This window comes from Miscanthus floridulus, chromosome 8 (assembly GCF_019320115.1).
Source record: "Miscanthus floridulus cultivar M001 chromosome 8, ASM1932011v1, whole genome shotgun sequence".
Lineage (NCBI taxonomy): Eukaryota > Viridiplantae > Streptophyta > Magnoliopsida > Poales > Poaceae > Miscanthus > Miscanthus floridulus.
The window spans coordinates 181,302,442-181,316,115 of record NC_089587.1 but is presented as its reverse complement, the minus strand read 5'-3'; the positions used below and the strand labels follow the sequence as shown (position 1 = coordinate 181,316,115).

At 40.9% G+C, this 13,674-nt stretch overlaps 2 protein-coding genes and 1 pseudogene across 3 annotated transcripts; 2 read left to right on the top strand and 1 right to left on the bottom strand.

Moving 5' to 3' along the window:
• The first annotated feature begins 45 nt into the window (after positions 1–45).
• On the top strand, positions 46–4,680 carry LOC136470271 (BAG-associated GRAM protein 1-like; annotated as a pseudogene).
• Positions 4,681–5,608: 928 nt separating this feature from the next.
• LOC136474191 (uncharacterized) lies at positions 5,609–7,844 on the bottom strand. Of its 2 annotated transcripts, none has more exons than XM_066471790.1 (3): positions 7,702–7,844; positions 6,416–7,328; positions 5,609–6,007 (listed from the first exon to the last, which is right to left on the bottom strand). In XM_066471790.1, exons 2-3 carry the CDS (start codon positions 7,307–7,309, stop codon positions 5,846–5,848), a joined length of 1,056 nt encoding a protein of 351 aa, XP_066327887.1. In that variant the 5' UTR covers positions 7,310–7,328; positions 7,702–7,844; the 3' UTR covers positions 5,609–5,845. The 2 variants fall into 2 exon arrangements, with proteins under 2 accessions (XP_066327887.1, XP_066327886.1); XM_066471789.1 differs by having other exon boundaries at positions 6,416–7,313.
• A 3,727-nt stretch (positions 7,845–11,571) lies between these two features.
• On the top strand, positions 11,572–13,644 carry LOC136474190 (U1 snRNP-associated protein usp106-like). Its single transcript, XM_066471788.1, has 4 exons — positions 11,572–11,919; positions 12,059–12,111; positions 12,971–13,139; positions 13,239–13,644. Exons 1-4 carry the CDS (start codon positions 11,773–11,775, stop codon positions 13,395–13,397), a joined length of 528 nt encoding a protein of 175 aa, XP_066327885.1. The 5' UTR covers positions 11,572–11,772; the 3' UTR covers positions 13,398–13,644.
• The last annotated feature ends 30 nt before the right edge of the window (positions 13,645–13,674 follow it).

Sequence of the window (13,674 nt, the reverse complement as noted above, 5' to 3'; positions counted from 1 at the left end):
TGTGATTGGATATTTTATTGCATTTGCGTCCATCTTGGTGACTCAATGAATTTCAGCTTGTATTTACAATACAAAAACATCTGGCTGCAGATCTGCCTGCGTCTTCGTTCAACTAAAGCATTTCCAGATTCTGATAGGTAACCTTGTTTTGGAAAAAAAAACAACAGCATTTCTGAATGTAAACATCATCCCCAATTTAATCGTATTTTCCAGCTCCTTTGAAGAATGTAATGGAGCTGAGTCCCCACGAAAGATGATACTGAATAAGCAACGCCAAGCGATGATTGAAGGCATTGGTCCTCTGCAGATCATATATAAACTTCCTCATGATGAAGTACTTTTCTCAACAAATTATAATGCCATATGTAGGCGTGCAGTATCGTATACTCACCAGAACTTATAATTTATTGATACATCCAATTTATCTCTTATCGTTGCAGATTGTTCACCAAAGTTACTCCTGTGCTCTGGAGAGATGTTTCTTGCTCCATGGCCGTATGTACATCTCCCAATGGCATCTGTGCTTCCACTCTAACGTATTCTCCAAACAATTGAATGTAAGCAAATATTTTGAAAATGGTTCCTGGAACTTAATATAGCTGCTTCATATATAATTAGAGGGTGCATACAGTGATTGAAGATGAAGTGTGCATTAGGCTTCTCTCCAGCTCTCTTCAAATCCCAAACTGATCCTTGGACAGTTGTAAATGATGAGAGGGCAGGGCACATCATAATATCATTTCATATGCCTAAGAAAATCTGTAAAAGTTGAGTTGTTCTTCTAGCAGCTCACTGGCACAAATAAGGTCACTGCCACAACCAGTGCATAACAGTATCAAATTAAAATAGCGACAAAAACTTTCAGGCCAACTTTTCATATTTTATCTCTATATGATATCATTGAGTTCCTTCTCTAAGACCTGCATTTTTTTAGATGATTATTCCATTGCAAGACATATACGAGGTATGCAATCCATATGGCCCTTTCTGGCATACAAACAGTGTTTGTTTTCTTTTATTGAGAGCTAACATACAAATGAATTTATCCTGCAGATAAAAAGAAGTCAGCATTCTCTTATCAATCCAGCAATTACTATTTTTCTTAATGCTGGTGCAGGTGGACATGGAACACCTCGTGCGTGCAGTCAAAATGGTAAATCAATTTTGATTAGCACTTTTAATAAGTTATATACAAGCATACACCTAATTAGAAAAGTAGGCCTTATGGATTTTGTCTGCAAGATTTCTGAAAACTTCAATCAGAGAGTTGAGTGTATTTACAAGCTTAAGTACTCCTGCAGACAAAGCACCATCACACATGTGCCGTGTTTTTTCACCTTCCATGTTGGAAAACTATGAAGAGAATTTTACCATTGAGCTTGAGCATCCGTCTAATTTTTCAGGAAGGATCAGGTATACCTTCGCATCATTCTGGAGTAGAAACCGTACATTTAGAGCTCTAGAGGCTGCACTACAAAGTTATGAAGCAACCTTGGAAGCTGAAAAACAGGTACTTAGTACGTGTTCGAACTTTATGTTTCGATATCTTCTCGCCAAAAATAACCTGATGTTTATACTTGTTCTCCCACAAACAGGTGAGAGCACATGTACTTATACAAATAGAACGTAACAGTGTGTTCTGCAGTAAGTCAGACAACACAAAGACACCAGAAAAAAACATTGAAAAGGCTATAAAATTCCAACCTTTCATCAATGACCATGTTCTTGCAGATGTAACCAGTGTGAGCATCCAACTTTGTTTTTCCAATTCTTCTGATGCATAACCCATTTCCTAATTCTGATATAACTCATCTTGCAGAAGTTCTTCCCTGGCACACCTGAGAAGTTTTTCAGTACAATATTAGGTGACAATTCAATGTTTTTCCAACAATATAGGGATGCAAGAAAAGATACAAATTTGAAGGTGTCTATTTGTCAGTTGCACTATCTACATGCTCTGTTTGTTCATGTTAATTTCTTGGAGCTGCTACTAATTTGACTGCTAACAGTGATGACCAACATCATTTAATAGATAATGTTTTCTTTACTGCAGCTGAGCAGGTGGTGTGCCTCAGAAGAGTACGGTGGCAAGGTTCGTGAAGTGACTTTCAGGTCACAGTGCCACAGTCCTTTGTGCCCTCCAGACACCGCAGTGACAGAATGGCAGCATGCTTCTTTCTCAAGGGATAAAAGAAACTTGGTAACTATAACTTAGAGCAGATTTATCAATGCAATTTCTTGGGGAAGTTTTCTCATTGACGAAAGGATGAGTATTTGTCTGATTTCAGATCTATGAGACAAAGCACCAGGCACATGATGTTCCTTTTGGTTCTTACTTTGAGGTATTTAGCATCTTTTATAGTACATTCTTAAAGAATAATAGTCAAAACTGAATACTTAAAGAATTTGAAAGATATCTATTAGCAAACTAGTAGCTCTATGAGACTCAGTAACTTATGTGTTTATAGAAATAATTTATATTTAATAGCAACCTTCAGCATTTTATGTCTTTCTTCAGTTAATATTGCACATGTATAAGTAATTTAACACTTATTGAATTAATGCAGTCACACACTTATATTCATCACTGAAGCTGTAATGCTAGTTAACAGAACATAAAGATTAACCATTTCTTTTCCATACAAGACTGTGCGTTATTCAATTTTGCTAGTATGAACATAAATATCTTTTCATTTAGAGTAAGTTGAACTAGAATACATGAGATGCGACTGTGGCAACGCTACACATGAGGAGGGAGAGGTGAGTTTGGAAGGTTAAGTGGTGCCTAAGAAAGATACCTTCCGTTATCTAGGATCGATGCTGCAGAAGGATGGAGATATTGATGCAGACGTTTGTCATAGGATTAAAGCAGGGTGGATGAAGTGGCGCCAAGCATCTGGCATTCTCTGTGACAAGAGGGTACCACAAAAGCTTAAAGGCAAGTTTTATAGAATGGCGATTAGACCCGTTATGTTGTATGGAGCAGAATGTTGGCCTACTAAAAAGACGACATGTCCAACAACTGAGCGTCGTGGAAATGCGTATGTTGTGTTGGATTTGTGGTCATACAACGATGGATCGAGTTCGGAACGATGATATACGTGACCGTCTAGGGGTAGCATCAATTGAAGAAAAACTTGTCCAACATCGATTGAGGTGATTTGGCCATGTCCAAAGGAGACCTTCAGAGGCACCAGTGCACTGTGGAGTTCTAAGTTGAGATATAAATGTGAGGAGGGGTAGAGGAAGACCGAAGCTGACATGGGAGGAGGCAATAAAAAGAGATTTAAAGGGTTGGGATATACCTATAGATCTTTGTTTGGATAGGAAGTGCTTGGAAAACAGCTATTGACGTGCCTGAACCGTGACTAGAGGCTCATGTTGGGTTTCAACTCTAGCCTACCCCAACTTGCTTAGGACTAAAAGGCTTTGTTGTTGTTGTTATTGTCGTCGTTGTTGTTGTTGTTGAACATAAATATCTTTTTCAACAGGGGAGAATTGTGGCTGATACATTTTTTATAGATCCACTGCAGGTGGTCGCTAAGAACAAGCCTCCAGTTCGACATGTCAAGTAAATATAAAGATCGGTTAGTTGAATTGCATTTCCATAAAATCTATTCAGCAGGACATTTTCCGATAATATACATTATCTTTCTGCAATAATAGGTGTAAACATGAAGAAATGGTGCATATTGCAATCCAGAATAAAATCTGGAGCAACCGATGAGGTATGCAATGACACCTTTGATACACTTTCCTAGCTAAAGAATATATGCACTGGCGACATGAGGGTTCATTGATATTTCACAACTCCAGTAAAACAAGAAAATGGAAAGACAGTAATTACTTCAGAATTCAAATTTCTTGGACCAATTTATAACACCATAATTTCTAGCCTCTTAAAACTTCATCCGTCTTAAACCTGAGGCAGAAAGGATCAGTTTTAATCTCAGTCCAATAGCTGAACGTTCTGGGCTTGAGGCAACCTCTTTTGCTCTCAATTAGGATTTAGGAATGTGACAGAAAGATGGTGAAGCGACTCGAATTGGCTCTGCAGCACACAGCCCTCTGGTTATATCGAGCATAAGATCAAATAACCTAATACTGATGTTTTCAGAAGCACCATTGATAGTTTTTGTTCTTGACATGACCTGTATTCTGGTGCAGTACCGGAGAGAAGTTTGCAAGATTTTGGAGGCTGCTTGTGATTATTTCCTCAAATCTGAGTCAAATAGCCATGACAGTGACGAGATTGTGATGGCATCTTCACCGTGAAAGCCTACAGATGAAAAACACCTACACACTGCCATGCACATACACAAGTGCAGTGCAAACAAGTTTGCAAGATTTTGCAGGGTGATTGTGGTCACATCCAAAAGCTGGGGAACAGACAAACCAGCAATTACATTGTGCAGATATCCAAGATAAGTGCAGTGGGAAGCCACCTATGGAATTGCATACACATGAAGAAGATGCTTCAGATCATGGAGACATTCCTGCGAAGTAGTGAACCAGTATGATGTGTCGTTCAGTACATAAACCAAGTAATCATAGTAGTTACCTAGAACAAGATAGGTTACATTGATGTTACATACAATGCTCAAAACAAAAGAGAAACTTCAAACTTCTGCAAGGATCGGTGCAATTTGACCTGTTGATGTAGTAGTGCAAGTTAATTAAATTACCTTAACCAATTCCTATAACATAATACTCCCATAAAAGAGTACACGGGACAGAAATCTCTCCCCTCATTCATTGACACCAATCAGTTCCTGGTAACTTGTCTGTCAGTTTCTGACTTCAAAACTCCTGTATGCAACATATATTGGTGGTAACAATTTGACATTTGTCCTTCTATGATGGATTTCTAACCTTGATGAGGTGGATGCTTATCAAATCAAACAGGAAAACAGAAGAAATGGTTTCTGATACTTTGTTGGGATACAATAATGTGCATGCAATTTTTAATCATAAGTAATCCTTCAATGCTTAAATCAGCTGGGAACTGCATAATGCAATGTAACAGTCACAAATAAACAGCTCAGATAGTCCAAATGGATTGGCAAGACAAGTATGAGAATTTCCATTATAAGGAGCGGCTTTGCATGCAAGAAGCATAACACTTTGTTTTTAGAAAGTACTAGTAAAGTGAGTGACGTCACATACCAGCATTGGATGCAATCAATGCTGCTTAATGACTATCTTTGAGACCAATATCATCGTGATATCTTCGAGTGGAAGATCTACCTTGCATTGACATATAACTGATACACAATATATTTGCGCAAAAGATCTCTCTAGTGATTGGCAATGTTTCTATTTGCAAAGGAGTATTCCACACATCACGTGGTAAATGCTTCCAATCACATTAGTATTGACATGTACAAGCATGGTTTATATATGTTACAAGTCCAGAACCTATCAATGTTTTTTTATGAATTACTCTTAATAACAAAATAGATGATGTTCTGCATAAGGCAGAAGGTTATATGAATGACCATGCCATTGTTCTACTCTTCTAAATTACGATCAAACATCCTAACATAATTACAAGATAGCCAACATGGGACAAAACCAACAAGGTGACAGACGATTCAGATACAACTAATCCCCATAATAATCCGAACATTTAATATATCGTATAAAAAGGTCAAAACATCAATTACATCAAATTAAAAAGATAACCCAAGAGAATAAGCTTATATTCTAAACCCTACAGTTCTCTATATTTTTTACATGAACAAACAAAACATAATGGCAAACTGTATGTTAGTGCTACTGATTATTTACAGGTCCTAAATTATGCCACTCTGGTTTGTGTAGGAAGTATAAATTACAACAGTTATCATGCATTCCTTGACCTAAACTCGTTCTCAAGCTTCTTCACCTTTGCCTCTTGTGCTTTGATACCACTCTCAAGATTCTTGATCTTTTCTTCTTGCTCCTTTATTATCAGAGTGAGGGACCTAACATCTAAAGCCCCAGAGATTTGGTTAAGTGACTGAGCCTGTAACAATATTAAAGAAGAATCAAACCATATCTCTTGTTTGGAAAACCGTAAAACATAGTACGAGTTGCAAGACTTAGTAGGAGCCAATTATTACACCTTGGTGTGAAATATATCACCTACTCCAGCACGTTGATCGCTTTGGCAAAGCTATGCCAGCACATAGAGGCATACAGTTGCCTTCTGATAAACACGTTTACTCTTTCACTGGTTCAACAATTACTCACAGCTTCTAGTTGTTGAGTCTTGAGTTAAATAACCGTCAGTTTTTTTTTTAACTCGGAGCTTACATACATCAGGCAAAATAGGAAGCTAAACTAAAAATGGTTTTTGCATTTACATTCAAACTTCTATAGGACAGTACAGTTTAAATCCAGTTAAAGAGGGTCAAATAAAGATTATACTAACCTTCTCAAGGAGTTGTAATCGTTGATTCATATCATTAACGGCAGCATTTTGTCTTGTACTTGCTTGGAGAACATACAACAGATGCGTTTGAAGTAGCTTCGAACAGTGATTCTCAAGATTACCTTGTGGAAAGGCTGTTTCACATCCAACATGGTAGAAAGGACAGTTAATAAGCTTCATAGCGCAAACTGTTGCACAATGTTTGTCCATCTCACAACGCATAACATGTTGCTCGCACAGCTGCTCACATGGCAGGGCCTTAAATGGACAGATGGAGTCATGCTCCTCGATATGAATGGCAGAAAGTGAAATTGAGCATCCATCATTTTTGCAGTCCACTACTCTAAATTTGCACTGACTTCTATGGTCAGCCAGCTTGTCTTGCTCAGCAAAATTTTCGGGACAGTGGAAAATGCACTTCATGTCTATGCTTTCAAGAATAGTCTCTGCAGTAGCCTGCCTTACGTCCAGTGTCCACACATTCTCCATCTCCATCTTCTGCATAAAATCTTTAATTTTGTTCAAGCGGCTTTCACTAGACAAAAACCCAGACACATGGCTCAGCAAGTTCCTTTTGGAAGCCACAAATTCATCAATCAAGTCTGATAGGAACTCGGTCGGCCTGGTGGACGCTTTCATCAATTGATCTGAATGATCCTGGGCTCCATCCACAAACTCACGAATAAGCGATTCAGTTCTCACAAGCAGATAATTTTCTAGCTCGGTCTTCACAGCAGCAACTACAGAAGATGCGCTCTTGAATATATCGCCCGTGGTGCTGTCCACTGAAGCTGTGGCCAATCCACGGAGCAGGAGTTCTGCCATGCTATGTACAACCTCGGTGTCACATAGGTCACACCGTGAACTATAGCCATCTTCCTCCACCGCACTCATAAGTCTGTCCAAAGAAAATCTGAACAGTATGCTTCAATTGGTAAAAACAGAAAAGGAAACTAACACAGAATATATAAATTTAGAAACAGGTCAACATCTATCCTTGTATACTGAAGAAACAGGTCATAAGCAAGAACAGGGAACCGATGGCCAGGACCATCTCCGGGAGTCCTGCGCCTCCCGGGCCATCAACAACTAAAGTGGGATAAGGAAGAGAACTAGACGCGAGTTATCTCCCTAACAGGGGCACTGTATGGAGCCTCTGGGATCGAATTGGAGCACCGCACTCCCGAGCCTTGATGGCACAAATTGAAAGAAGAACGCGATTCGTTGACCCGAGCTCTCGGGCCCGTTCAGAGGCTTAGGGGCCGGAGGTTGGGTGCTGCGCTTACCACTGGACAAGGCAGGTCGTCGTCGGGACTCGGGAGCTTGGTTGCGGCGACGTGATCACCCGGAGCGCCGGAGGCAGCGGTGGTGAGGAGACCGGCGAGGCGACGAGTCCGTGACGGCGTGACCGGAGGGGCGGGAGGGCCGGGGCCTGGATCGCTTGGGTTGGGCCGTTGGGGCTGGCGTGGATGGGATAGTGCTCACTTTGCTGAACTGAAGTCACTGATACAAATCTCATTGTTATATTTGCTCCAAAAAAATCATAGTTATATTCTTTTGTTTGCTAAAAAAAAGCTATATATTCTTTTATGGACTGGAGTTAGTACTATAGAAAAATAAAACATATACCTATTAATAGGATTACCCTTACGTTATTTGACAAAGTTAATCCTATTTTATTCCCATCATAAATTATAATCTAGTTTATAGTGTATAGCCCCTTCATCCATAGAGGTCTTTAGTTTGAACCCATGCCTATAATTTATGTCGTTTCTAGGTCTAACCTTAGGATGTTTTCCTATGTTGAATGGTGGGCAAAAATCATTGATGATTTCTCTATAACTTCTAAAGCTTTTCGCAAACTCGAGTGCTAAAGGTTCAAAATTCTAGAAATGCCCACTGTGACACCGTTCTATTTTTTCTGACCTACGTGCCATCAACAACCCTCGAAAGAAGAATTCTATGTGGTATAAATACCTCCCACCACATAAAACTAACCGTTACAACGTTACTAGAGTAGCAATGTGTCAGTGAAAACCGAGCCATCCTGTTTTGGCACCTACCGGCCGTTAGACGCACAAGAACTCATGGGCCTCAAAAATTTTGATCTTCCTCAAAAATTTTGATCCAAAAAGACAAAGAACCTATGATAAAAATCCTTATAATTTTTAATCCTCATCACAAGTCAATCTCAGGAAACCTGGCAAAATCAGGTATGTCATACGAGGGCATCCGATTTTGCCTGAGTTAGTCTCTGAATGAGATTGCCATACCAGGTCATTTGGCATACAATATTGGGCATCCAATATTGCAAACCTTAGGTTCATGTTTGTGGATTATTTTCCCACACAAATATCGGGGCATCTAATATTGCAAACCTTAGCCCATAAGGCTGGCTCTATTGATGTAAGGTGCATGTCCATATGAAAACTTATAGCACGCGTAATTGTACATTGATTGAAACAACCAAATATCGTTTCTAGCAGGCTAAGTTTAGATAGTAGATGATAAAAAATACGGACCTTACATGTACAAAGTATAAGTCGGTGAGAGGGTATAGCTCTAAGGTATGAGCTAAACTCATCATATCCTTAGGATCATGATTTTAGTAGTTATTCTTTGTACAACTTTCTTGTAAACTGATTGGCAAGACGTAGTCTTTAAAACAAAACAATATTTTGGACGTTAATCTATCTATACCATAAAAGAGCGAAGTAATTGATATATACTTGTCACCCAATATTTTCTTACCCACCTCTACTATAAACTATTAGATTAATGAGTGTCTTTAAATCTAAGGATCATGTCAATCTATATTAGTAGGTCACCTACCCTCTTACGCCTACAGATCTTACCTCTTACGCGTTCCTGCCATGGAAAACTGCTTCGGCGTCCTCCCGCACGCAGTTTTTTTTCACCCGGAAAGCAACATACCCGCCAACACGTACCCATCTGGTGGTCGCCTCACCTTTCACCCGGAAAGATGGGCCGAAGGCGGCCAGGGCCTGAAGCGAGTGCTCCGGTCTGTTGAATTTAGACTCTCGGGCCGGTCCAGAGGAAAAAAGGCCGTCCTCCTGGGCCGAGCCCTGGCGTGGAAGCCGGTCCCCGAGGGACCCCGGGTTTATGAACCCGACAATACTTTTCACAATTTGTGCAGGTTGTTCATAAGGTTGAAGTATGTTACCAGGGATTTATTTTACAAAATCATGACCTCATTTCTGTATGACTGTCACAGTTCCATGCAAGCTCATAATTAAGCAAACAGAACTTGTTATTATTAAGAATGAGATATTAGAATGGGGAAGTATATGTTACTTGATTTTGTAGTTCTTGTTAGCTGATACAGTTGTCCTTTGTCTTGTTCCGCTGGGATGAGATAATGCGCAGACGCAGGGGAGCCTGAGGTTGATGTGCTGCTCTGTTCGCTTAGCTGATAAGCCATGACTGAAAGTACTGTTGGCTGATTTGTTGTGAGAGAAAAATACTATTTGTTGGCTGAAAAAATACTGTTTGTTGGCTGATTTGTTGTGGAAGACGGAGATGTCAGGAAGGTTGGGGACCTTGGAGATGGATGCCTCGGCGTGTCACATTCAATGCTTAGGTCTGGTAAGCGTCAGTTTGATGACAACGACGATGCAATGTATCCTCTTTGGTTTAATTTTGTTCAGAAAGATGATTGTTTGCTTGACTGTAGTATATGGTACAACATTTCAATGAAACGGCTTATTGGCTAGTTCACAATGGTGACCACAAACTATCAGCGCAACTCATGGTTGAAGATCTTGAATTGTTTGAGTGATGAGGAACTGCATGTAAGTGGTGGCTTGCTGCATTTGAGCATGCGCATGGGGTGCAATCTGGGTGGTGTGTGCCAGACAACCAGCTGAGGGAAGAGCTCAGGATCTCAATTTGTTGAGAAGCTGCTGCCAGCATACCGAGCTGAGGGAAGAGCTCAGGATCTCAATTTGTTGAGAAGCTGCTGCCAGCATACCGGTCAACTAGCTGATGTTGCTACCTATTCTTTTATTCTTCACAAGGAAGCTGGTGCTGGCATTTGGGCTTGAATTATGCTGTGCTGATAGACGTGAGTATAAATTTGGTGATCTTCAATCAGAGATGGCAAATATGAATACATTTTGGGATTTTGGGAGCTTCCTGAAGCTGTTAATCGGCACAGTGGCTCCTACTCTGTAAGAGAAGTTCATTTGGTTACTACTATTATATAATTTGCAAGTAGCATGCCCATATAGGAAATGCTTTCAGGAACGCTGGATAGCTGGAACTCATGGTAAATAGTCTATGCTTTGTGGATTAGATGTAAAAAGATTTATATGACTCTCATGTACCACATGAATTTGTAATATGATAATAACATGCTGTTACAAATTCAAAAGAAAACTTCAGGTCTTCTCCATGGCACAGTTCTTTTCAGCTGTCGAAACTAATATAAAGATGTACTGCTAAGTGGAATTGTTGATTTCTCCAAGATTTACACTATGTTACTATTTTAGTATATGATCAGTAAGTTAGAAAATGGATGCTATTTGGCAGGGATGTTTCAAATTTTTGATTGTGTGATTATTTTCCATGTACGGACCTTTTGGGATGCTGGCCCTGAGACCTGAGATGATTTGGTTACTTGCTGGCTTGCTGTTACCCTCTATACCTCGAAATTGCATTTACGCTTTTCTTGACTAATAATTAGATTTGATTTGAAGAGTCATTGAAGAATCTTGGGTTTTCGAATGCTTGTCTAACCACTCTTTCTTCTGAAGGTATGCAAGGAAAATATTTTGGCTATCGCAGCCGGTTAATCGCCTTGTGCTTGTCGTAATAACATTTCTCGCTCGCTACTAACCTTTGGCTTACAAGATTTCTCTTTTGTCATGTAGATCCAGTCATCCAGTGTCCCTGAGATCCTTAGGCCTCTCGTAGGAGGAATGTACTGAGAAGTGCAAGTAGCCCTTATGGATATGTTTAGGTGTAAATCTATTGTAATAATAGACAGCGTGTGTGCCGAACGTGTATGTCAGCATGTTCGCTTGCTCGTAAACGATTGTAAATTTTCAATCAAAAAAATATATTTTTCTCTCGCACCCCTAACGGCCCGATCAGGCTCCGATGTCGACCGCGATGCGCGAGCCGTGCTGCCACCTGCCACCGCCACACTCTAAGGCATCCAGTATTCCAATTCCAACCCAATCCCATCTAATTCCTCTCCGGCTCTCCCTCCTCTCGGAAGTCCGATTCGCCAAACGGGCCCGATTCATTGCCGCCGCCCGTCGCCCGCCGGCCCGAATCTTCGCAAGCGATAACCCTAGGCTAGGGGACGGGAGCGCAGTCCCACGCACGGCGACATGGACGCTATCCGGAAGCAGCTCGACCAGCTCATGGGCGCCAACCGCAACGGCGACGTGCGGGAGGTCAGCCGCAAGTACTATGATCGCGACGTCTGCCGCCTCTACCTCGCCGGCCTCTGCCCCCACGACCTCTTCCAGCTTACCGTATGTGTCCTACCTCCCTGGTCCCCCTCATTCCATTACGTCACTGATCTAGAACATTCGAGTAGATCTGGGTTGGGTTGTCGCGCGGTTCCTGGGTTTTGGTGGCGATTTTTAATTTTTACTTGTTTGTGTTTTGCAGAAGATGGACATGGGGCCGTGCCCGAAGCTGCACTCGTTGCAACTGCGCAAAGAGTATCCTTCCAAGCCAAGAGTTACTTTATTTTGTGTATTTGTTTGTGGGGATTAGTTTTTGAGTGAGGCTTCATGTGTAAAAGGCAATTCAACGATTCATAACATTACATTTTTTTTAATTTTTTTTTGGGAGGGGGGGGGGGGGGGGGGGGGGGGGTCTGCCTAATGTTTTGGTAGGAAGTCAGTCTATACTCGGTTGGTATTTCTGAGGTGATGGTGAAATGAATTGGACAAGTCTAATGAGTTAGATATTACGATATTAGTTTGCAATTTGTGGCCTGAGGGGCTGCACATGCGATGCTACTGCACGATTGTTTTTATCTTGTGACTTTCAAATGATTGAAATGAAGAATACAACTTTTGTTAGGTTAGCATTGTGTTGTAGCTTCATATTTGCAATGATCTAGGCAATGGGGTTGCTTTATGGATGCTTCAGAATCAAGTTTCCTCTTGCTAAACAATGTGAACCAACATTAGTGACTTGGGCTCTCTTGGTAGTTTTGATGCATTCCCTGAGGCTAGGGCCAGCAGTGAACTCTGAGGCACCCATGGTATTTGTCTATTTTTTCTAATCAATGAACTTTGTCTTAATTATCATAATTTATGGCATTGTGCACACATTAGGTTCAAATGGTTTGAATTGCTTATCAAAGAATCTGCTGGATAACTAGGTGTGGCTCTGTTTGTGGATTATTGTGGTCTTGAGTGAAACTGGGAACTCCTGGAGGTTCAGTATTTGTTGTTCAATAGTGCAGAGTTGTTGGCTTACATCCCCCACCCTTATTACCCCTTGTCTTAATTATATGTTGGCAATTGGTTAAAATTACTCAGTTCTATGTCTTCCTGAGTGTGTCAATAGATATGAAGAAGCCAAAGCCAAAGGTACAGATAACTATGACTGTGAATTGAAAGAAACCATTGAAAGACTAATTGTTGAGTGTGAAAGGAAGATTCAGAGAGCCCTTAAGCGTTTGGAGGAGGAGGACTCAAAGGCAGCTATTGCTATTTCTGTCACTGCGGTTACACAGGTACATTCTGTTATTCTACTTCTGTTCCCGCCAAACTAACTTTGATTGTTCAGTTACTTGGATAAACTGAGCAATGAAGTTTGTGCATGCTTAATGCAGACCAAAGAAGTACTGGAGTTATCCAAACAAATTAGGCAGAAGATGAAGGATATTGATGCTTTTGGTAAGTTTGGTCGTTGTGGGGGTATTAACCCCTATACCCTTACGGCTAAGCTTGGGCTGGCCCGGATCGATGGGTTCAGTCCACCCGAAAGATGACGTGCGGCCCAGTTAACCTGATCGGAGTCCCGCACAAGGAATCAAGACGGATTTGGCGACCAAGCAGGATCCTGGTCGGTTAGAATAGGAATCCTTATCCGGCCAGATATGGCAATTGTAACTGACTAGGATTAGTTTCCAGATCTGTAACCCTGCCCCCCGGACTATATAAGGCGGGCAGGGGACCCCTCTAAAAAATATCTCTCATTGACATACAGCAATACAAATCAGACGCAGGACGTAGGTATTACGCCTTCTTGGCGGCCGAACCTGGATA